Source organism: Rhincodon typus, chromosome 18 (genome assembly GCF_021869965.1).
Source record: "Rhincodon typus isolate 14 chromosome 18, sRhiTyp1.1, whole genome shotgun sequence".
Lineage (NCBI taxonomy): Eukaryota > Metazoa > Chordata > Chondrichthyes > Orectolobiformes > Rhincodontidae > Rhincodon > Rhincodon typus.
The window spans coordinates 35,403,580-35,429,515 of record NC_063349.1 but is presented as its reverse complement, the minus strand read 5'-3'; the positions used below and the strand labels follow the sequence as shown (position 1 = coordinate 35,429,515).

At 38.3% G+C, this 25,936-nt stretch overlaps 1 protein-coding gene across 4 annotated transcripts; it reads left to right on the top strand.

Annotated features, from left to right (window-relative positions):
• Positions 1-5,770: 5,770 nt before the first annotated feature.
• On the top strand, positions 5,771-24,193 carry dyrk2 (dual-specificity tyrosine-(Y)-phosphorylation regulated kinase 2). 4 transcript variants are annotated; one of them, XM_048607781.1, is made up of 3 exons: positions 5,771-5,872; positions 7,269-7,408; positions 18,183-24,167. In XM_048607781.1, the coding sequence occupies exon 3, from the start codon at positions 18,204-18,206 to the stop codon at positions 19,782-19,784; it is 1,581 nt and encodes a 526-aa protein (XP_048463738.1). In that variant the 5' UTR covers positions 5,771-5,872; positions 7,269-7,408; positions 18,183-18,203; the 3' UTR covers positions 19,785-24,167. The 4 variants fall into 4 exon arrangements, with proteins under 4 accessions (XP_048463738.1, XP_020383755.1, XP_020383754.1 ...); XM_020528166.2 differs by lacking the exon at positions 5,771-5,872 and adding an exon at positions 6,141-6,204; XM_020528165.2 differs by lacking the exon at positions 5,771-5,872 and adding an exon at positions 6,288-6,592.
• The last annotated feature ends 1,743 nt before the right edge of the window (positions 24,194-25,936 follow it).

The window sequence follows — 25,936 nt, the reverse complement described above, 5'->3', positions numbered from 1 at the left end:
TTTCAAATATTAGAGCAAAGTTCAAATCGCTATTGAATTTTAATCAAATCTTTAAATTAGACTATTGCTTTGAAATTTATAAGTAAGCGGTGACAGCAATTTTGTTTCAAATGTCAAGTATTTTAAGCTCACCACTAGCAACTCTCTTTGTCTTCTTCGAAGGTCACTGAGGTAAGGGAGTTGTGGTTGCCAGTTTAAAAACTAATTTATTGTAATTTTCAGATTAAATGTTGTTCAACATAACTTTTCTTAAATACAGAAATAAGTAAGTGAAAATAAATTACTTCCCATTTCTATCAATTTTGATAATGTGAGCATCTGTGGTAATTTGACAGTTGTGAGTTGTGTAATATGACTGCTGGAAGGTATTAAAGGTGTTTAACATCAGTTTAGATTGATAATCTCCACTGATCTCCACAGAAAATGTACCTAGTAGAATAACTGAAGAATCATTCACGGATCAAATTTCCATTTTCAAATATATATGCACATTCCATGCATTTTAGTACACAATTGAATAACATGAGAGGCACTTATTGATGGCATGCTGTATGTCACAGTGGTGATGCTGAGATGTGGTGATCACATTAGATGGAACAATCATAGGACTTTTACACATTTCAGGAAATCACATTAAGGTAGCCCCAATGAAATCCTTACAGTTCAAGTTTTGTGTTTCTAGTTTAATGCATCTTGAACATTCAAGAACTTAATTTTTCTATTTATTTCGATTTTTAATATATGTAAACAGAAATGTATATTTAAAATGCAATCCCACTGTATTCTGAGCCTGCTTATCAGCAGAACATGTAAAGTGAAGCTTTATGCATGAGAGATTTTAAAAGGCCAAGAAAATTTATTTTACTTATACTTGCTCAATGGATTTTCTTCTACCTGGAAGATTTTAGTTTTGGAATTCCCTTGGATTTCAAAGGAACAGAGCGTCTACCTGTTTCTTTCCAGTTCAATTGCATAACATGTACAGTAAATCCTCTGTATCCATGAAATCACGAATCACGAATTCGCCTATCCTTGCCAAAAAATAAGTAACAACAAAAATCAACATCTGCTGGCAAAAATTACATATCTGTGATAATATTAACACTATTTTTAACAATCTCCATACTTGCGAATTTCATCATTTGTTCTTAGGAATAGAATCCTTGCAGACAAGGAGGAATGACTGTATATCTTTTAAATGTAAACTATCAGAAGTGATTAAAAAGCCCCTTATGAGGCACTGTTACAAGAATACAAATTAACGGTAAATACAAACTTATGTAAGGATATGGAAACTTACTAAATTAAATTTCTTTTATTTCAAAAACATATATTCATAAAAATTATCTGTAAGTACATACATAGGTTGTAAATAAGTTCTGTATACAGTCTTTGAAAAAAATACAAACAAAACATTGGCATTTTGACATTTCTCACAATTTCTCTATAGCTGCAATAAAAACAGGCATATGCAGGAAACTATTTATGCTCATTTTCAGTCACCGAGAGGGTCTGACAATTGAATAGATCCTTGTTATACTTTGGCAGAAAGACATTACATGGTGGTCTTTCCCCACTGCGCCTCAGCGACAGCAGCCCCAAGCTTTAGTACACCCCTCAGCATGTAGCCCTGGACCTTGGAATGTGCCAGTCTACAACACTTGGGCAAGGTCAAGTCTTTACGTTGAAACATCAAGTTTCAGGCAGACCAAAGAGCGTCTTTTACTGAGCTGATAGCCCTCCAGGTGCAGTCGATGTTTGTCTCGGTATGTGTCCTGGGGAATGGCACATAAAGCACAGAATCCTGTGTCATAGAATTTCTTGGGAGAACCTCATCAAAAATCACTGTGTCTCTCTCCAGACCTCCTTTGTATAGGCACATTCCAGAAGGAGATGACTGACAGTCTCTTCACTAGCACAGCCATTTCTTACTAAATTAAAATAACATTGTCTGCAGTGATGAGTTTCCCTGACGCCTAGCGAGGAACAAATAGCTGGCATACCCAGTAAATACAAATGTACAACTAGAAGTTGGAAAGTGTTGATTGGTAACATGGCCTGCACACTCCAAGGATGACGTAAATAAAATATTTGTTGAAACGCTATTCTCTTACATAAGGACCTACTGGGAAGACTTGATTTTTATTTATCAATGAATATTATGCTGCTACAATTTGTGTCTCATTGGTAGATGCAAAGGCAGGGGTCCAATAGCTGTCTCAGGCCCACCAGCCAATTTGGATTCATGGACTCTTTTCTAACCCTGTAAACCTCAACAAGGTCAGTAACAGACCTGATGGGCGGTGGGGGAGTTTTGTCCATTTACTCCCACTTCAGTTTTTCAGCTGCTCAATTGAAGTCTTTATGGTCCTAAGCTTATAACTTCATAGGAATTGACATGTATTCACAAACAGTTGACTGTGGGCAATGAATAGTGACCACATTTTATGATGTAACATCAGGGAGTACATTTATTTTTCCGATGGGGCCATCCTTCATGGTAAGTCATTTGTACATTTGCCAGGTTGAGGGGGGGATCTTCCTAGTGATCAGATTCAGTGATTGACTTTTGTTTAGGAGGAGACCTAAGATCTTGCCTATACCAAGGTCTGGGAGATGAGTGAGAATGGGTGAAACACAGGAGATAAATATTGTAACTGATCTGGTAGCACACTTTGTAGTTTTATTAATATCACCTTCTGGAAGTAAATCTTCACATTTGGGTATGGTCGGGGATGAAAGATTGTATTTTCTTCACCACAGCCCCTTCACCACTCTGCTATAGTTGACACTAATTCGTCAACAGTTACATACAGTCCTTGTCCCATATTTATTCTTATAAAATTCACTAAGTAGCTCCATATATATATATAGAATCTTCATTAAAATATGCTTGTAGTGAAAGTTGCATAGAAAACCACAGTAATCTATTCACAATTATTTCCATTGTTCGGTGCAGAATCACAAAACTATCACAGTGCAGAAGGAGGTTATTCAGGCCATCATGTCTATGCCAACTCTTCCAGTGAGCACCCGATCTCATGCCATTCTCCTTCTTTCTCCCTTTGAACCAGCACATTGTTGCTTTTCAAATAATCATCTAATTCCCATTGGAACGCCCTGTTTGAACGTCCTTCCCCACTCTCTTAGGCTGTGCATTCCAGACACTAACCACACACCTCATGATGTTTTTCTTCATGTCACTTTTTTCTTTTACTAATGACTTTAAATCGTTGTCCTCTCCTTTTCATCCACTTCATGTTGGGGAATATTTTTAACTTATTTGCTCTGTCTAGACCTCTCATTATTTTGAATACTTCAACCAAATCTCCTCTCAGTCTTCTCTGAGGAGCACAGTCCCAGCTTTACAAAATGAAATTCCTCATCCCTGGAACCATTCTTGTAAATATCGTCTGCATGCTGTCCAACGCCTTTAGTAACACTGTATCCCTTCCATCAGAATAGTACTCTATGTTTTCGCAGCAGTGAACTTCATCTGCCACCTATCCATTCACTCTTCCAACTTATTTATGTCTTTTGGAGAATCTGCATTACTGTCTCACAGTTTAAAAACTTCCAAGCTTTTTATTATCTGCAAATTTTGAAATTATGCCCTGTACTCCAAGGTTTAGATCATTGGTATATATCTGGAAAAGCAAGGGCCCCAACACTGATTTCTGGGAGCTCAACTACAAACTTGTTTCTAACCTATTAACCATTACTGTTTGTTTTCCTCCCACTCAGCCAGTTTTGTAAGCATGTTGCTACCATTTCTTTAATTCCATGAGCTCTAGCATTGCTCCTAAATCTGTGTGCAGCACTGTATCAAATGCCTTTGGAAGTCCACGTATATCACATCAACAGCATTTCCCTGGTCAACCCTCTCTGTTACCCCATCAAAAAACTCTAGTAAGTTAGTTAATCATAATTTTCTGATAAGTAATCTATGCCTGCTTTCCTTAAATTTCTCTATGTGGTGACTAATTATTTATTTTTCTGCTGATTGTAAGTTATTGATGGTGCTATGTTCAAAGTGGCTCAAATGTCTAAATCTTAAATGTTGAACTTGCCTATTATGGAGCAGACTTTTTTTTTCAGCTGCTCAGTATACTATCCTGTCCACTAAATTTATTGGAATTGCCAAATTTCTCAAACTGGACTAAAGGCTGTGCTTGGAGCCAGTCATTTTGTACATAGCTGACAGATGTATTATAGTGCATGTAAGTTAAAAATAAACCTATTGGTATAGATGTTTGGAACAATACCATAATCTATCGTGGCGTATAGCTTCACTCAGTGCCACTAACATAGATGCGGGGGGATGAAAAATTCGACAAGTGTGTTTTGTACTCAGGTTTTTTCTACCTGTAACTTTCCAAACAGCTGAACTTACTCCTCTAGCATCTGCTTATATTTCAGGAGACGGTCTTACTAAAAAGTTGAAGATTCACGTGATTCATTTTGTAGCACTTCCAAAGAATAGAAATGCATTAAAAGAAAGAAGCATGTGAAAAGGTGTTTATCTAATGCCAGCTTTCACAGGAGTTGCATGAACTACAAAACTTCTATGTGTAAGCATCACAACCCATTTATGAGGAGGACATAAACCTCAAGCCATGACTGGTGTCACAGAGATCCTCGGGATCAGGAGTTAGGTAACACATGGCTAAGGATTAGGGAGACAATGGATGCATGCCCAGCGATAAGAGGGTCAAGGAACAGGGACTAAAGGACCAAATCATGAGTCCAGGATAAAGGGTGCAGAAGTCAAAGTGGGTGGGATTGGGAGTCCTTAAGTAGGGGAGGGCTGAGTGTAGGAACAGGAGTTGAGAATTTAGCTCCTTGAACCTTTTCTACTAAGGCTGATCGGTGTCTTAACTGTATTTAGACACCATTGCTCAATATCCCTTCACACCCTTACTCAATAAGAACCCAGTATTATCAGTACTAAAAATTTAAATTGGCCCAGTTTTGGGCGAAGAAAATTCAAGACTGCAACTACAAATTCATTCTTAACGATTTTCGGGCTCCCTGCACTCAGGCACCTTGCCATCTGCAGATTTGCTTGGAACTTCTTTCTTGGATTAATTTCACCTTGGTCCAGCATGCTATTATTGCTGTTTGACTGCTCTGTCTCTCTCACTTCTTGGGGTGTTGTCCTGCGCTTTCTGAACTTACATTGCTTAGCAAATCAAAAGGTAAAATTGTCTTGCTGCATGCTGCAATTGGCAGAAAATATTCTGGACCTGTCTTCAAAATTTGAGACAGTCATTGACATTGGTAACTATCTCACTTGACTAATGTACAGTGATGTACCAATTTATGAGTTTTAGAGATCATTCTAAAAACTAATCATAATAATTAACTTTGTGGAAAGTAAAATTATTAACTTAGATGTTTGCAAATACACTTAATTCTACATATTGAAACTATGTTTTAGAATACATATTGTTTTAAAATAGAACATTGCTGTACTTGATGCATTATAAATATCCTTCCACTGCAGTATTTTTAATGATTTATAAGTTTAAAGCTCTAAAAATACTGTAATAGCAACAAATTTAAATGGAGTTCACCACAATAATGACAATAACAACATTAATTTGGGAAATTAATTTTATGCCTGTTAATGAAATATGTTAACAATCTGTGTTTACATCTTGGTTGAACATTGTAAGGAGCATAGTTCAGAAATTGCGGGGTTAGTTTATCTTTGGACTGCGAGATATTTCATTTTTTCAGGCGTTTTAAAATAACAGGTCCAGCCTTTTTTTTGTAAAGGTGACGCCTTTCATTGGACCACCACTTGGATCCCCATTTTAGGTGAGAACAGTATTATCACATCCATACGGATGAACTCAGGGTCATTTAGGTGAGCCTAACATTTTCTGTTCTTGCCTCCTATGTCTGTGTGGTTTCACTGTAAGCTCTTGTCCACTTTCCTACTAATCCATTCCGTCCATTGTGTGATGTTTTCTTATTGCATTTTTAACACCAGGAGTTGCCGTTTCTTTATCGCTGTCTCTCTGCTACAGACTAACTCGCCAACAAGAATTTCTCCCAATTTCCTTAAAGAACCCGTTACCCGTTCTTTTTGCTGTGCCCGAACCCCGAGGCAACGTGAATGACGTCGGTGTTTTGCTTGGTTTTTCGGGTGTCGGCTGTTTTGAAATGACTCTGCGAGTATCTCCCTTTCTTTAATGTGTATGTACGGAGTTTCACTTAGCAACCGGACGGCCAGTGTTTTAACCCGAATCAATCAGCATTACACAGAGCTACCGTCTTACTGCACCATTCCAGTGTAGAACACAAAGCCGCTCCCAGACCGCGGCGTGTGGGGAGTTGCTGGATGTGTGTGTGTCTGTCTGTTGATAGTTTTTTTTAATATATCGATGAAGTTGTGCATTATGTTGGCAGGGCAGCAGTGGTTGAGTTCGGAGCAGTTTGTAGTCTCTACGGATGTAGGTGACTCTTCCCCTACAGCTTGGAGTTGAGAGAAGGATCAGCTAGAGATTTTTTTTTCCTGTGTGTGTGTCTGACTGAGCGGCCATGTTAACGAGGAAACCCTCCTCGACTGCTGCCTATCCAACGGGTAAGGAGATCCACAAGGAAAGGGCCAACACCCAGCCAGCTGCATTGAACAGACCCCACGCCGTGTGTTTTCACTCCAGCTAATTTCCAGCTCGGTGCACCTTTAATACTGTTGGAAGGGGAACTTTTTTTCCACACACACCCGTGGTGCTTTGACATTTGGGGGGGGCGGGGGTGCGGTCTGGGCAGAGGGAGGGTGAGAACTTCCTACTAATGGAAAGTGTGCTCGCCTCGGCGAATGAGGATGGGGGTTTGGAGAATGATCAACTCACTTTGGTAGTTTTGAAAGGTCATTAATTTATAATAGTGTATGGCGGAGGGGGCGGACCTACTACAGTTGTCCCCCGGGGCTAGGGTGGGTTTTGGGGGAAAAAGGATTAAGCCTTATGGTTTCCTAAATGGTGTGTGTGTGTTGTGTGAACATTTGTTGAGGTGAGGTTGGTGTGTTTAGTTTGCTTTAGTGGAACAAATGGGGATTGTGTATGTGTGTGTGTGTTGTGTGGCGAAAGATGTTTGTGTTTTCGATCGTTCCCTGGAGGGTGTGGGGTCACGGCTTTCCTGCCTTTGATTATAAGCGCTTGATATCTTCTGTTTACTTTAACGCCGAGCGCTCTTTTTATTTTCTCACTCGTTTTAAACATCTGCGGCGCTTTTTTGTGTGTGTGTGTCTGTGACAGGTAGGGCCGCTGACAGCACGGTGTTACAGCCCGATTACAGGACGGGAACCGATTGCTCGGAGAGACAGAGAGGCGGAGCAGGATCTCGGCTGGGAGACCCGCCATCGCCCCTAGGATTGCCGCCACTGAAGAGTCATACGGTAAGAAAGACAAAACCCACTAAAACATTGTGAGAATTTACCAGAGCAGACGCCTCTGGATTAACTAAGCCCGCACAACAAGAGAAAAATAATCTACCATGGAAACCGCAGCGCATAACATGTCAAAGTACAGATTCAGTAGCACTTGCAACAATGAAGATTAAAGGGATGAATTTCTTAAATTCAGGCGTATCGTCACTGAAGATACACTGGCAATCTTACATTTTTCTTGCTCCACTAGTTTGATTGTGGGTGAAGGGCGTGTTAACTGTTTAGTTAGCAAATATGCATATTCCTTGTTAGATAATCAAGATCGCTTTTTCACTTGAGGTTTCCATACGTTGACATAATCATTTTCTAATTGCGGGTTTTGTGTTCCTCAGCCCTCACGGTTACCACATTTTGCAGGAAAGCAATTTAAACAATTTAAGGACATACACAAAGCAAGTATAATCTAAAGTACCAGGTTATCTGTGAGGGATGTGACTGCACTGGAGAGGGTGCAGAGATTTACCAGGATGTTGTCTGGGCTGGAGAGTTTTGGTCATGAAGAGGTTGAATAGACTGGGATTGTCCTCTTGAAGCCGAGGAGACTGAAGGGCAAAGACAGAGTAAAGCATTCCCCTTAGTGGAGGGGTCAATGACAAGGTGCATAGATTTAAGGCAAAGGTCAGGAGGTTTAAAGGGAAATGAGGAGAATTGTATTTTCACCCAGAGGGTGGTGAGAATGTGGAACTCAGTGCCTGTAAAGGCGTTAGTAACCCTTATGACATTTTAGAAAAATTTAAATGTACACTTGTGTTGCTAAATGCTGGATTATAGGATTAGAAAGTTAGGTACTCGTTTTGATTGACACAGACTCGATGGGCTGAAGGGCCTTTTTTGTGTTGTAGATTTCTATGACTTTGGCCAACAATCATACTAAGCAGTTCAGACGAGGTTTCAGTTTGGTTCGAGATAGTAAACTAATTACTCTTCCCACTCCCTCAAAACTGCTGTAATTTGTAAATAGTTTGTAAACTAGTAGATTAAGGCTGCAATATGATCTGAGTGATGTTTTTGGTACAGATCAGTTTGGATATGCTGGATGTGTTGTGATCCTCAACTCTCGGAGGCCTCGGTTTTAAACTCTGGTCTGATAGATCACAGGGTGGGGGCGGGGAGCAGCATGTTTGGGACTTCAAGTGAAGCTTTGTTTAAATGAAAAGCGTTATCGCCTGTTTCAACATGAAGGTATCGTGCTTTTACGAGTGACTGATGCGGAAAAGCATGAATATTTCTCTCGCGGGAGTACAGAAATGTTTTGTTTGCCTTAGAACTTTGCTGTTTGTTCCTAACCCGTGAAGTGCACTCGTTGTTAAAAATTTTTCGGGGAGAGGAGAGCCTGTGGGGGTGGGTGGGGTGTGGTGGTGGTGCAGATGTAGGTTGTGCAGTGATTGTTTTAACCTAAGTCTAAACTGAACAATCTTAAAAAAGAAATATACCATATTGTCTAATACGCTATCTTCCACCTTACCTCCAAATATATAAAATCCACCCGTTTGGAATCAAGCGAATGTCAACAAAGGAAGCGATATGAGCATTAGAAGATTTAAATGAATTGGGTGAAGTAGATGCCTTGGAGCCCGGGGAGATGTTACGACAAAATGTTTTTTTTCCACAATATTGTCCGGGCTATTAAATACTTCATTGCTTCCCAGGATTTGCGTGCATCTGAAATAGCAGTTGATCTACACAGTGGGATGTTTATGATTTCTGACACGCGATCGAAGCACATTTTTAAATTGTTATTATCCCACTATTTTAATGTTTTTAAAAGTACACAAAAATCCCGTATTGAACATCCTTTAAATTATTAGATTGCTTCATGAACTGAAGGTATTAGACATATTTGGGCTTTCCTCCATCATTGTAATCTGACTGTCTGCTTCCAACACTCTCACTCCAGCTCCTCTCCTCTCCTCATAGTGATAGCCTGCATGAGTACGTTAGAGTATTTGTATCCGTATACTTTGTGGAAGTGTGTTGGATGCTTTTTAAGCAGTGAGGGGAGTTGAGATAAGAGCAGAGACTGCTGGACAAACTCTGTGTCTGTGCAGAGAAAGCAGAGTTAACATTTTAGTCCAATGACCCTTCTTCAGGACAGGCAAGTTGAGACTTCTTTGAGGAAGGGAAGGCCAGGGTCCTGTAAATCAGTAACCATATCTTTGTTGCAGAGGTTGGAGAAAGTTGTAACTAGAGATAGGTAAACATGCCAGAGTTTATTAAATGGTTACTTTGGGTATGTTAGTTTCAAATCCAAGGAGCCATGCACCCCAGAAAAAATTATAATGCCAATAATTGACGTGTTGATTGGACACTTCCATGCATGACAGAAAAAAAGCCATAACACTTTGCATAAAATTTAATGTATATTGGCATTCTGTTTTCAAGCCACATAAAATGTGAACTTTCATAATGCCTGTGTGCAATTGTAGCTACTGGTAACATCAAATTTGAGCACTGTAACCATTCTAATATCTACAAAATAATCGTCTCATGCCTATCTTTGGCTGCACATGAGATTCCATTTACAATGGCTTTTTATCACTAAACCTGCATTACTGAATGCCCATATATGTATTTACCAGTTGAACAGTCACCTTTTGTTACCTGACACTTCAATCCTGAGATCAAATATATAAGCAGTTTTAATACTGAATCACTATTTTTACGGGTTTTTTAATTCATTCATGAGATGAGGGTTTTGCTGGTTAGGATTGCCCATCCCTAAATCGCCCAGAGGGCAGTTAAGAGGCAACCACCTTGTTATGGGTCTGGAGTCACATGTAGGCCAGACCAGGTAAAGATGACAGTTTCCGAATCAAATGGGTTTTTCTGACAATTGACAAGGCGTTTAGAAGTTAAACGAAATCTTCCACCATATATTTTCTGCCTGTAGGCAGTAAATGGGCTTTCACAAATGAACCTTCTGTAGCTGCTTCCATTAAGATTTTAGTAAATGTTGGTTGTCTATATATTTTTACAATTTTATATATATATTGAAATGTCAAGAGTCATATGCTGAGAGCTTGGTGTCTGAGTTTAGCACAAGTTTCATGTGGTCCACTTTACTGCCATAAGTGATTTCCTTAGCAATGAAAATGAAAAGTCAGCATTTCTCCTAAATGTGTCCACCACGCTTCATTCTGAGTGTGTCAAAATAGATTGTATTGCCACAAATAAAAGAGCAAGAGCTGTATATTCCTGTTTTCTCTAGTATGGTATTTAATCTGTTGCTCTATCTCTGGAAAGGCACAGACAGTACTTAATTTTAGGTACAGTTGCAGTAATTAAAATTGTACTCTGATTCTGCACTCTGGGGATAGCAGTAGATTTACATGCATACACTTTGGAACAGGAGTAAATGGCCTTTAGCTCATTGTGTCTATTATGCCATCCAATGTGATCAAAGCTGAACTGTGATCTAGCTCCATTTACCTATGTTTGCCACATATCCTTTAATACCTTTAGTCAGCATAAGCCTGTCAATCTCAGAGTTAAAATTAACAATTGATCTCGTATTAATTTCCAAATGTGAACGTGTTCCAAACTTCTAATGTGCTTTGTATCTAGAAGTGTTTCCTAATGTCATTCCTGAAAGATCTGGCATTTTTTTTTGACTACATTCTCTTGTCCTAGTTTTCAGTTCAAGCAGAAATAGATTAATCAAAGAAACTATCTGTTTCCTTTGGGCTTTGAAAGTTTTGATCAAGTTACCCTTTTAACTATCAAAATTCCAGGTAACAATAATGATAAAAAACATAATAACCCTAAATTGTGTAAACACTCCTTGTAATGTTGCCCTTTGAATCCTGGAATTATTCTGGAAAATCTCTGTACACTTTCCTCCAAGACCAAATATGCACTGTACTTCCTGAGATATAGTGCCCATAATTGCTCATGGTACTCCAGGTATGATGTATCAGGATTTCTACAACTGTGGCATTACTTTTACCCCCTTGCAGTCTAGCCCTTTAGATATAGAGGCTGAGATTCCAATTACTTTTATGGTTACTTTCTGCGCCAGTTCATGACACACACATCTCTTCAGAAATTCACTGTTTCTAGTTGTTCACTGTCACTTTTGGGTCCCAGGTGGATGACTCCGCAATGGCCAAATTGAAATCCATTTGTCGCAGTTTTGTCCATTCACTTAACCATTATCTTTTCTGATTTTATGCTTCCACCTACATTATGGCACTTATTTTTGTGTCGTCAGAAAATTTGTAGATTAACTTTGTATCACAATGTTTACATTTTTAATTAATACAGGGAAAGTTTGAAGCCCCAAAACCATTGGGTTCACTGGTTTCATTACCTTGTCAAAAAAACTAATTTAGTGCAATTTAGCCCTTACAAATCTTTTTTCTGATTAACTGAAAATTTTCAAGAAATTCAGTCCGTATCTAGTAGACTTTATTAATTTTCCAACAACAGATGTTAGGCCAACCAGTCTATAGTTTTCTAGATTTCTCCTTTCTCGCCTTCCTTGTTGTAATGGAGTGTTATGCAGAATTTCCTGAACTGAGACATTTGAAAGATTATAATAAAAGCAACTGTAGGCCCGAAACGTCAGCTTTCCTGCTCCTCTGATGCTGCTTGGCCTGCTGTGTTCATCCAGTTCCACGCTTGTTATCTGCAATTATCTAAGCCACTCCCTTTAAAAAATTGGGGATTGATTTTTATCTAGTCATCCTTGGATTTGTTATTCTCTTTAAAACTACTATATTCTTCATTACAATTATTTTGCTTATTAATTTTGGTGAGTTACCACCCCCATTCAACATTACTTTGTTATCATGTGTTTGGCATGCTGTCCCCTTCAATTGTAAATACTGGCACTCCATCTGGCACACCGACTCACCATCACCTTCTTGAGGGTAACTAGGAATACGAGATAAATTCTGGTTTTGTCAGTGACATTCATGTCTCACGAAAGAATGAAAAAGACTAATTTTTCAACAAGTTTGCTATTTGCCTATTTTCGTGGACGCTATCAAAGAATTCGCAATCCTCCCACAGTTTTTTTTCTGGAAAACAGTTGATATTTTACAGTTATTTTGAAGCAGTTTTCTTGTATTTCTAAATTGATAACCCCATAAATAGATTGCTCATATTTCTGCCAATTAGTGTTCATTTCAGCCAGATTAACATTGGGCAGCCATGCTTTTGGTGCTTCTGTGTAACTTCTTGCCTTTTTGAAATACAACATGTGTTAGAATGTTACTTGCATGTTATTTAACATAGTAGTGGACACTTAACATTCTTTCCTCTGGAGTAACTAATATATCTATACTATGTGTAGATCTATGTTCAGAAACATTACAGGAAAATTATTTGGTAAAATATAGCTGCACATTCACTTGGTGTTAGCTGTTTTTATTTCAAATGAAATTATTTTGAAAATCTATTTAATGCAAACATCATTGGAGGATTTTAGACAGCAGATATCGCTGAAAATTTGTATTTTTGTGGTCCTAAAATGTTTCCTTTTAGCTTAGGATTCATACTTAAGGTTAAGAAATAGCATCACTGACTCTAAAGAAAAGCCATCTCCTGTCTGGTCACATTTACCATGTATTTAAGTCCTCCACTGCATTTGGTAGTGCAATGTATACCCACACATCTGAATTTGAAACAAAAGAAAAACTGGCAGTGTGTATTATATCTATCCTGTCTGAAGGGCCAGCCCAGTACAGGTAGCTAATATAAAACCTTTTACAAGGTGTGTATTTTGTTGTAATGTTAAATTGAAACAACTCATTGTAAACTGCTTCATGATTATTAGCTAGTTATTCATTTATAATGTGTTAGGCTGTTCAGGTCAAATTTCTATCACTGTTATCGTAAATTTGATAAATATGAAAACGATACTGACATGCTGCTCCACAAAGGATCTAGTTTGACATTTTTTTTCCCTTCTGTCTGTTCTTCTGTGAGCAAAGCCTTTGTCATCCATGAATTTATTGTGATAATTGCATTATCACGGCCTTGATGAAAAATCGAGGTGGTGACACCTCTTCTTCCACAACACAAATGAGCCCTTAGCTATACCTCCAAACAAATGCCCAATCCAGATTGGTATGGTGGAAGTCTGGTAATTTGTCACCAAATTACAACTTAGTCAGTGTCAACATGCTTAAAGAAGGAAAAGTTACCAAAAGCATCACAACCTTTTACTTTTTAGAATCCTTAATTTCTATGGCAAACGTAAATACCATACCAGTTTCAGTAACTTCTACTGTTTTTCGTGTTTGATCACAGTGATTTCGGCCTCCATTTCACTGCAGTGTAGAAATAGGAGATGATGTAGACCATTTAATACCTTGAGCCTATTAATGAAATCTAATCTGTGACCATGCTCCATATACCTACCCTTGCTCCATTGGTGAAGCAAAAATGTAGAAATTTTAGTTTCAAAAATAACGATTAATCCAAGACCACTTCTGATGATTGCAATATATGAAATTAATTTGGTTTATCTTCCCACTATATATCATCTATTTAAACACCACTCCCTGCCTTCTGTGCTTTGACTTCCAACAATGAATGCAAGGAGTTCATGATCTCTTTGTCATTAAAATTGAAGACATCTCTCCAGAAGAATTTGCTACTGCCTTATCTTCCTCCTAGCCCACCAATTTAGTGAAGTCTGCTTTCTCCTGACAGATGCTGCCTGACCTGTGGAATTTCGCCAGCATTTTCCGTTTTTGTTTTAGCTCTCCAGCATTTACAGTTCTTTGTTATAATTCAGTGAAGTTCTCTCCTTAGCCCTGTGTGCTCAGCTTTCCCTCCTATCTTCTCTCATCCTGCTCTTGAACTTGTCTTGCCTGTGAGATCCATGTTAGATGATAATGGTTCAATTTCCTCCAGTACTGTCTTCTACTTCTGCAAAACAGCCCCCTCTATCTAAAACAAAACTCTCCCATTATTCCACTGTCCTTAAAAACTACCTCCAACACTTTTTTCTCTCACGTCCATCACCTCCCAAATCTGTATGCATCTTACCCACAGTACCATGTTTGCATACCCCAGTCAGATATTTGCTTCTGCCACATCTTTGAAACAGCCTTTATATTGAATGTGACTGTGACCATGGCAAGCTATTTCTCCACCGTTTTCACAACGTGTGTGCAACCCTTGATGCTGGTGATTACAACATTGTCCTTTTTATTATTGTTTTTCCAACACGTGCTAAGTTGGATTGCAAAACTTGGTACCATTCTTACTTATTGACCGGTGGCCAGAGAATCGCTTGCTATGACTTCTGTTCCGGCCCGCACATCTTTATCTCAAATCTCCCAAGGATCTATCCTTAGCTCCTTCTATTCCTCATCTCCATGCTATTTCTTAGTGACCAACATTCTAAACAAATTAAAAGCCAAAAGAATTGTGGATGCTGTAGACCAGAAATGAAAACAGAAATTGCTGGAAAAGCTCAGCAGGACTGGCAGCATCTGTGAAGAGAAATCAGAGTTACCATTTTAGGACCGGTGACCCTTCCTCAGAACTGGGTCTTCCTCAGTTCTGAGAAAGGGTCATTGGACCCAAAACGTTAACTATGATTTCTCTTCACAGTTGCTGACAGACCTGCTGAGCTTTTCCAGCAATTTCTGTTTTTTTTAAAAGCGTAATTGGATTTCCCATTTATTGTGACAACATCCATCATACATTTGCTACATCTTTCAATCTCTCCACTGTCTGATTTATTCAACTGATTGTCTATCTGGTATCCACTTCTAGATGTGGAAAAATTTCCTCCAGCTAAATATTGGGAAGACCAAAACCATTATCTTCTGTACTGGACACACAATCCATTCTTGAGCCACTGATTCCATGCATGTTACTGGTAACTGCCAGCTGCTCTGGTATTATCCAGCCTGCTGCTCCACCATCCACGTGCTCCCCGGAGTCTGGTCAACGCATTGTCCTGAGCTCCAGTGTCTAGAGGAACCTGTTCCTGGGCAGCCGCTCCCTCACAACAGCTGCAACTCCTGCAGGAAGAGTGCACAGGCGCAAGACTACCGTGTCCCAAATCTTGATCAGATCCAAATAAAAGACAGGCAATTCCTGGAAGAAGGTCTAAGGTCACAACAACTCCATATATAGGATCTGCATGTTGTAATTGAGGCCACTCATCTGACGGAAGAAAATGTCATCAGGTTACATTACCCTGGAGGAGGCTCAATGTAAAGATATTGGTGCAGATGGAAAGTCACTATGTGAGTGCAGAGGAATACCAGGAATACCCAAATACTCCTGCTGCCCCACCGCGCCCACCCCCCAAAAGTATCTGAGCAGTGACCCAGCCAGTGAGCTTTCTCTGCGTGCTTGTCCCCTCCCAAAGCTGCCAGGGATCTGTTAACCTTCACTAAACACTGAGGTGACATCCAGAAGTCGGATCTAGGCACCGAAATGCATCCCAAACCCAAAAGGCCCAGAGCAAATACTCATGATCCACCCTGTCAAGTGTCTTTCCTTGATCAAGGGAGAGAGGAAGTTAGATCATATCCCAGATCAGATAGATGTTGTTATAAATAATCTGGCCTGGGACTGAGTAGGATTTGTCTGCATCATTCATGTGATTGAGTACGGCGCTAAGACACAAAGTGATGCCCTAGAAAGATTTTATAATCACTGCTGAAGAGAGTGACTAGAGACTAGTTCTTTAATAACCAGGGTTCCTCCCTCTTTGGCAGCAGAACAACAACAGCTTTGCACTAAGAGAGAAGCACCTGTCCAGTTGCGGTGCATTTCTCCAGGATCCATGCATAGTCATTCCCCAAGACTTCACAGAACACCTTGAGGAACTTTACAGTCAGCCCGTCCATCCCAGGGACCTGCCCCTGCAGAACTGGTGAAGGGTGCCAGTCAACTAGCTCCTCAAGACTCTGAGGAGCATCAAGCCTCTTGGCACCCATTGGTCAATCTGCAGCAGGTTCTCCCACAGACTTTTGTGAACTTCCTTGCTGGTTGGATCCAGAGAGATGAAAGAGGAATAGGTCTCCCAGACTTGGGCTCTGATGCCCTTCAGATCCGAGATGAAAGATCTGTCATCGGCAAGGAGCCCAGGCCACCTTCCAGCAGGTTGAAGAAGGGGGAGCCACAGACTAGTTCCTGGAGGAACTAGATCTGTGAACTCATGAATGGACTCTGAAACCCAATGAGATGTGCGTTTCAGAGCACATGCTCCTTTTCTCCATACGCCTTCCACATGGCCTGGTCCTCATCGGGCTGCCTGAGGTGTAACTCCAGGTCGGGAACTTCCTTCTCCAACTCCTCACTCCTGGATTTTCACCTCTTTGACACCCAGGCGTATTGCTGACACAGGACCCAGATTTGTCTCTTGCCCACATTTCACCATAGACTCCTGGTAACTTTTGAAGGCTGAGCCAGACTGTTCATCACCTCAATGTTTTGCTTAACCCGAAGAAGAGTTCACAACCACGCATATGTATACATACATATAATATATTCCTTTGTTACATTTAGACTAATCATTTGAATGTTGTCCTAGCTGGCCTTACTCCATCAACTTGAACTCATCCAAACTGCTGCCATATCCTAACCAGTCTGATTCACCTGTCATGCTGTGTTCGTAACTTGCATTGGTTCCTAGTCTGACAGGTCCTCAATTTTTAAATTCTCTTTGTCACATTCTTAAATCCTCCTATGTGTTGCCTAACTTACTATCTCTAATCTTCTCTTGCCTGAAACCCTGAGAACTTCTGCAATTCTGACCTTTTGCAATTTACTGATTTTAATTGCTCCTTAAAATCTACCTTCTTGACTGAACATTTGAATGCCATTACTAATTGTGCTACCAGTAGGTATGTGTCCAGTATTGTTTAATGCTCCTGTGAACTACCCTGGATTACTTTAGAAGGGTAAAGGCACCAAAAAAATGCAAAATTTTGTTGTGTTTTGATTTCCAATTGGATTTCTTTAACTTCGCTGAAGTAGTCAAAAGAGATGCTTAGGCATTAAATTGGAAGGGAATTCAGTTAGGATAATGGTCCACTTCAGCTGCTGTCATGTGACATTATCAAAGCTATTGAGATGTTTTGATGGTTAGGAGCTAAAGATGAGCTTTGCATGAGGTGATAAGAGGGAAAGAATGTGGAAAATTAATTGTCTACTCCTTACTAAAACTATCCTTGTTGAAATTGTTGGATGGAATGAACAAAATGGCCCTTTGGACCCTAGATTTGGTCCGAAGAATTTGCCTGAAATAATTAAATGTAAGTTTATCTAATCAAGGATCAGTAAACTTTCCTCTGTTTGCACAACCTAAGTGTTTATTTGTATTTTCATATTTTGTCCAATAAATCCTGGGTTATAGTCATATTTAGGTCAGTTTGCTGTTCTAGCATTTTATTGTACTTGAAATAGGGAACACAACTTCATAGTTGTGGTTTGGACTATTTGTTTGAGGTCATCACTGTTACACATAAGGGAGAAATGGAGCAGATATAAAATGAACTTGCAGGACAGATTGTCTATCTTGCGTACAACTTGAAAAAAGGTCTTGAGAGAGGAGGACAAGTGAAAAGGAATATATTTCAAATTTTGAAATAAAAGGATTGGCAAACTGAGACACAATACAGCAAATTAAGCAAATGACTATAAATCAAAAACACGTTTTCAGTTTTCACTTTATAGCTACTATTGTATTGCATATCTTCAGTAAGTTAAATATATTTTGTTTTTCTCCCCAACCAATCTGTTTTAGGTTGGAGGCAGCAAACACACCATGAATGATCACCTACATATTGGTACTCATGGACAGATTCAAGTTCAACAGCTCTTTGAAGACACCAGCAACAAAAGGGCAATTTTGACTACACAGCCCAATGGACTTACTGCAGTTGGTAAAACCACATTACCAGTGGTTCATGACAAGCAAGTGGAGACTTCACATAGGCGGCAGGGAAGCTCTGCATCAGTAAAGTCAACAGACTGTTCTCCAAAACCAAAATCCACGGTTATGACACCAGAGCAAGCCATGAAGCAGTATATGCATAAACTTTCCGCATTTGAACACCATGAAATATTCAACTATCATGAAATCTACTTCGTTGGTCCAAATGCAAAGAAACGGCAAGGTGTAGTTGGTGGCTCAAATAATGGTGGTTACGATGATGACCAGGGCTCCTATATCCATGTACCTCATGATCATATTACTTACAGATATGAAGTTTTGAAAGTTATTGGCAAAGGGAGCTTTGGGCAGGTTGTAAAAGCTTATGACCACAAACAACACCAGCATATAGCACTGAAAATGGTGAGGAACGAGAAACGCTTTCACCGGCAGGCTGCAGAAGAGATACGGATTCTGGAGCACCTGAAAAAGCAAGACAAAGACAATACCATGAATGTCATTCATATGCTGGAGAACTTTACATTCCGCAACCACATTTGCATGACATTTGAACTACTGAGCATGAACCTTTATGAATTGATCAAGAAGAATAAGTTTCAAGGATTCAGCCTTCCATTGGTTCGCAAGTTTGCTCACTCCATTTTGCTATGCTTGGATGCTTTACACAGGAATAGAATTATTCATTGTGACCTTAAACCTGAGAATATTCTGCTGAAACAACAGGGGCGAAGTGGGATTAAAGTGATTGATTTTGGCTCGAGTTGTTATGAACACCAACGTGTATACACATACATACAGTCACGATTCTACCGTGCACCTGAAGTAATCCTTGGAGCTCGCTATGGGATGCCTATAGACATGTGGAGTTTGGGTTGCATTCTGGCTGAACTATTAACAGGTTACCCTCTGTTGCCTGGGGAAGATGAAGCTGACCAGCTTGCCTGTATGATTGAGTTGCTGGGTATTGCCCCTCAAAAGTTTTTAGATCAGTCAAAACGAGCCAAAAATTTTGTGAGCTCCAAAGGTTACCCCCGTTATTGTACTGTTACGACTTTGCCAGATGGCTCAGTAGTTCTTAATGGAGGACGGTCACGGAGGGGAAAGTTACGTGGCCCACCAGGGAGCAAGGATTGGGTCACAGCTTTGAAAGGATGTGATGATCCTCTCTTTCTCGATTTTCTGAAACAATGTCTAGAATGGGATCCTGCATTACGTATGACGCCCAGCCAGGCACTGCGACACCCCTGGCTTCGCAGACGCTTACCAAAGCCTCCAACTGGAGAGAAAGGTTCATCAAAGAGAGCAACAGAAAGCAGTGGTGCTATTACTTCAATTTCTAAATTGCCTCCAACTTCAGGCTCATCATCAAAACTAAGAACTAATTTGACACAAATGACTGATGCCAATGGGAATATTCAACAACGAACAGTTTTACCCAAGTTGGTGAGCTGAGTGTGAATAAATCTATGCCAGGAATGCGAGGAAAATTTATTGCCGCATCACTGAGCCTTATTCAGTTGAAATTTTGTACTTTTTAGAACCTTGCAATTATTCAAGTTTGGAATTTTAAACACCATTCTGTAGTTAAGAACTCTGAACAGTTTTGATTTTGTAATTGCTGGGGACCATGCAATATTGGAAGTTGGTTTTTCATGTGTTGAGTGTGAAAACGTTAGCCATTCTTTCTCTTGACATACAAATAATGCACTTTGTAGGCATATGAATGGTGTATGTCATATAACATTTACAGTTGTCAAAAAGTGGCATTAATCATTTTAATGTGACAAAATAATGGCAGATTATTATCAACTATTGGATGTTTTAGAATTTTTGATTTTACAGATTGTGGCTTTCCCTAGTCAATGACAATTAAATGAAGGTCTTTTAAAACAACACCTTTTTCCAAATCTGTGGCAAAGCCCTTGGAGTCTCATGGAATCTAGTTTTCAGTGCCTCATAATCCTTTTGTAAATGCCTTCCCTGTGTTGCCATTCTACCTGCTCTTCATTTCTCTAAATTAGGTAGATAAAAAGGAAAGCGATTTTGGCAAAATATGGTATGGTGGGTAAACTATTTTGCTTTTTTGTTTAAAAAAAGTTCAGCTTTGGAATTTGTTAACTAATATCAGATTACTTTGGTAAATCAAAAGAGTTCACTGTCTATTTGCTGATGAGAGGCAGTGTTATTCAGTCACTTGCTGTTGATCATGTGAGCAATATAAGTCAGTTGTGTGACCTAGGAGTTTGCTCATGGGGAAGTATGAGTAAAAATCATCACAAAAGAATGAAGAGATCAGTGAAGGCTCAATGAAGGGTTTTTTTTTTGTACATTTTAAGCTGGAATATATTGAAGGAACTAAATGAATGAACTGCGTTATCTGAATGAAGTTGGAATGGTCTTAAATACTTGACATATCCTTCTCAATCATAACCAAAATTAAACCTTTTAACTTGAAAGACTAAAATTCAAAGCATGGTCCTCAGTTAGTTAAAATAACTTGCAATTTTTCCTTGAAAATATTTTATAAAAATTGCATATTTGGAATTTAGGTCCTGCCCGTTTCACACATTTAAAGGATTGTGATCTTCAACTGTTTTTAGCAATGTTAGTATTTATGTGAAAATTTTGTATGTTTGTAAAATTAATGATACAAAGTTAAACCTTTTCAGCACTCGGATTGGGTTTAAGCCAGTAAATCCAGTCTATTGTTACAGAACGAGATCTGATTTTGTGTATTTAAAATGTATGTTGCATTGCCTTAGTGCAATATTTCAAATAGCAGAATATCCTTTTGTAGTACTTTTTGATTTGTAATAAATTTTTATTGAATGTTATGTAACTGTACATTGTCACTGAAATACCACTACAGAGATTATTGCTAGGTATTGAATTTATAAAACGCTACCAGAAAGATATTTTTATACTTGAATTGGCCTGAAAGCTAATCTGAGCATTTTATGTATGTTTATTTGTTGAAAAACATCTCCAATCAAAGCTTTATTTCTATTGCACATTTTCTAGTTAAACTTTGATAGTTATTACAGCCCATTTGTTTGTTTAAGGGAGTGGTAAGCTTTGGCTCAGTGTGGTGTGGTTTGATCAGTACTCTATAAAAATGGCTCAGATGGCTAAATTACAGCTAGCTAATTTTAGAAGTCAGTCCAGTCTCATAAGTGGCTTGTTTGAACATACCTGTGGTACATGTTCTGACTTGATAATTCAGTGTCATGCAGTCTCAGGTTATAATAAGAACAGAAGTTTAATGACTCAGTTCTTCATTTTGTTGCCGTTCAGGACCATTTAGAATACATTTCTGCAACAAAAAGAATCAACGGTACATAAATGATTTTTATAGGCTTTGTTTTCTTATAGCAGGCAAATTGTGCCCTTAGTGTTAACAGTGTGCCTTTTGTTACCAGTGCCATGTTGTAGGGTTTACATGCAATTGATCAATCCTTGAACTAGGCACACTACTAATGTAGCAGTTTACATGATCGTATTGGATTAATTGTTGAGGTTGTCCGGAAAGAAAATGAATGCACACTTTGAATTTTATGTTATAATTATTCAGCCCGGATGTTTAACAGTATAATGCTAAAGGAAAATCTAGGTTCACTTTGTTAGCTGCTTAAGAAAAGCTATAACCAAAATAGAAATATGACTGCAGGTTTATAGAGGGACATGTCATTTTTTCCGTTTTGAGCTATCCTTTTTCGTCATTTTATTGTATTAAAATTATGAAGGATACTTTAGTTTCTTCCAAATGAAAATCTGAGGAAGAATTTTTTTTGAACAATCCATTGGGAACAATGGTAGGGATGCTGCAATTGACCTGTAGCCTCAATTACAGAGAAGGGAGGAAATAAATTGGTCAAGGTTTTGTCCCCTAATTATTTTAACCTTGTCACCACTGGGCAACTATGAGCTCAGTTGTGATTGAGCCTGTGGTCAGTACTATGTTGACACTCCAGGTTAAAATTTAACAATTCAGTCTGCCTACTTGGGTAAGTTTCCAAAGTGCTCTTAGTGCTCCTGAAACCATTCTGCAATGATAATTCAAGACTTCAGGGGAACAAGAGGAAATTGGAGAAGAGTACACATTATAGATGGTTGGAGGGGGTACAAAAATTCAATATTAAAAACAAAACTTTTTTTTGGTCATTGGAGTACTTTGTGCTCCTCTGTGCATACTTTTAATATGATCAAAGTGGTTTTGAGTTGAGTGGATGAGGTAGCTTAAAGTAATATGAACCAAACTGATTGATTTTACACAAATGTTCCAAACAGAATTTGTTGTAGTCCACATTTTCAAGTTGAAAATTTATTGATATACTATAATATATAAATGAAGCCAAAAGAATATATTGTTACTAAAGGAACATTTTTAATCTACCGATTTGCACAATCCTGAATACAATAAAGAAAATACTGATCTGCTCTTTGAAAACTAACCCTTTCTTCTCTTTTATATTCCAAAACCTATGCTCAATTGTAATGATAATTATTTCTCAATATATTTTTGGTAATGAAGCACTTCAGTAACTATATGATACTTTGGAAAGCAATTAATCTTCATTTAACTCCCAAAATGTATATCCTTCTGTTAAATATTTGTTGTGCATTTGAATGTAATGCAGCCAGTGTGCGCAACTGTAATGATCAATTAATAGAACTAATTGTGGATGTGTTAATTATTTATATTAATCCGTTTAGATTATTCACTTCTAAGTTTGAGCCATTATATGTGCCATGTTCAAGTTCCCTTAAGCCGCTTTAGTATTGTGCACAAAATCTTTACCACTCAATTGCCCCCAATAAATATAGTTTAGGTAATATAAACTACTTTGTGCACTCTTAAATAGGCATTGAAATACGTATCAAGGAGAAGTTATCAGTTTAAATTTACAGTGGAAATATGCTTTTATTCCTAAGTGCATTCTTGAAGGTTAAAGATGGCCTACCTAATTATTTCAATTTTGTCTTCAAAAATGTGAAACAGCTTCCAAGAAAATATGGGTAATGCATTAGGGCAAAATTAATGATTTTTACGTTTACCTCAAAAGGTTTTTCTTAAATAAAAGAAAAACCAGGGTATTTGGTATGTACCAAAATGCATTCCTTTTCACATATCTAGCTGTATGTGTAGCCAGCAAATTGGTGTCTAATGTATCTGGACACGGTTTGTTCTGTTGATTTCTGGTGTAACACCATGATAAACTTTGTTTAATCTTTAAGCCACCATTGTTAATTTTTAGTTTTGGATGAAATTGAAATTTTTTAAATGATTTTTTAGGCATCTTGGCATGTTTCAACTCAAATCTGTAATGATAGAACTCAATTTCTGTGTTCCACAATATTGAATATTTGACTGCAGCACTGAAACCTAGTATGTTTTTAGTCAGGTTCATAACTGTAAGTACAGTATCACCCAAACCTGAGCCATGTAGCAAGTTTTGTTTATAGCATAGTTCTGCTAAAATGTGTGAATTTCTATTGCAAAGGGCATTTAGTGTTCGGATTACTCTGCCTAGCTAGCTATGGTTGTGTTAACTGAGCAGTGGCAGAGATTAGTTTTAAGATGAGCATCTCACAAGATGTGTGTTTATAATATGCTGCAGTTGTGTACTGTATATAAATACAATTTTGATTAAATGCTGATTTTGTATATATGTATGTAAAATTCTTGTGAAATGCTGTCGCCACTTGATGTGTTTTTAGTGGATCCCAGTGGCCAGTTTTATGATACTGTATGTATTGTACAGCTGAAGACAGAAGTATGACATTTTTTAGTGAATATTTGGTTAAAATTATTGTGGCCCAAAATTAATTTCAAAATAAATTTTATGTCAGAGTTTATAAGAAACATTGCATGTTGCCTTTGTTATTTTGGATGTAAGCTTGCACATTGTACATTAAGATAGACCTGGAGATGAAACAGGATTATATTTAGAAATTATTTTGTAATTTTTTTCTGGCCCAAGGTGGGGGGAAAAAAACTGTTCATTTTGTATTGAGCCTTAATCTAAAGGATTATTTTAAGCATTGTAATTGGTCTAACTAACCATCTAAACTTCAAAGTTGCCTTTTTCCTATGTATTGAGTTCAATCTTACCGCACATCTGACCTGGCTTGTTTTCAGACCTGGTCAGTAGATCACATTGAATAGTGGAGTAGACATCACGGGTCAAATGTCTGGCAATTGAAACAGACTCAGTTGCTAGCATTTACTGCTATGTTCCAGTGGAGTATTTCTTTGGATTGTCTATAGTGATTACTAAGTTTAAGTTAACTCAGAAAATAATAAGCAAGCTTTGAATGAAGTTGGTTTGAAGCTGAAAAGGTTGGAGAATGTTTGATGGAATTGAGCTATGTAGAATGGATCTATATGCACTTAAGGTTGCAAGGACAAAAGGTGAAATGTGTTAAGAGAGCTTGACTAGGTAGATGCAGAGAACCTGGTTGTGGTGGGGTGGGGGCGCATGCGTGGAGAATGGATGGTTGTGGTTCACTGAACGATTGTGACACTTCTAAGTTCTCTGGAGTAAAAACAATCCAGTGCTGACCTGTTGAGTAGGCTGTGCCTTTATGTCCTGTCTATTTTTTTGCTTGCTTGGAAAGAATGTAATTTAAGTCGATGTGCCTTTGTAATTTTATAGCGATACTAACTAAACTAGGTTTGCTGAATACTTGCTCAGAGGGTAATCTTTATAAATAACTAAAAAATCTCAAACTGAGTATCTTTAGAATGGCCACGATGTCTGTCTTTGGCAATGGTTCCAGATCTAATGTTCAAAGAGTCGAATTCTCACCAATGGACTTATCTTGTAAGTAAATTCTGCATCATATGTGGGCATGTTACTGAGATTTGTTACCAAGATGTTCCAATTATTTGAAGACTTTAATCAGGACCACTTGAAGTCTCTGCTCTGTTACAGAGATATCTGGGCATTTGCTGACTTTTTACTTGGGAGCTCTCACTGTGTATTAAACAGTGTAGTAGTGTCCAAGTCTATGTATATATATTTGAAAAACCCTTGTTTTATTTTTGCCAATACAAATATGGAACGTTTTCCTTCGAACTGCGTGGTAATTTGTGCATATGTGGGTAAAATCTGGTCAATAACAGTCTGAAATTCTTGAGCTACTAAACATCTGGAAAAATTCAGAGGAAATTGTTTAACCTTCTATGGGCTAACTTCTTTTCAACATAATGTGTGCATTCCTTTGAACCCTCTTTCTTGTTTTGGAATTTCCTACACAATGCTAAATTTATTAAATCTTTTATTGGCAAAGTTTGTTTAAATAATGAGGCCCAGTAATTTTTCCTCAGCAGACTTAATCTGGAAGTTCTGATTATCCAATTTTATGTTAAAATAAATGAATGCAGCAAAATTCTTAGATTTTTCATTCTATGTAACGTGGATCTTTAATCGACATCATATGACTTTGACGTAGCCTATTTGGACTTTTTCAAGGCTTTTAGTAAGGTCCCAAAAGGGAGACTGATGGTGAAGGTAAGAGCCCATGGGATCCAAGGAAATTTTGTCCACTTGGGTCCAGAATTGGTTGAGTTGCAGGAAACAGAGGGTGATGGTCGAATATGT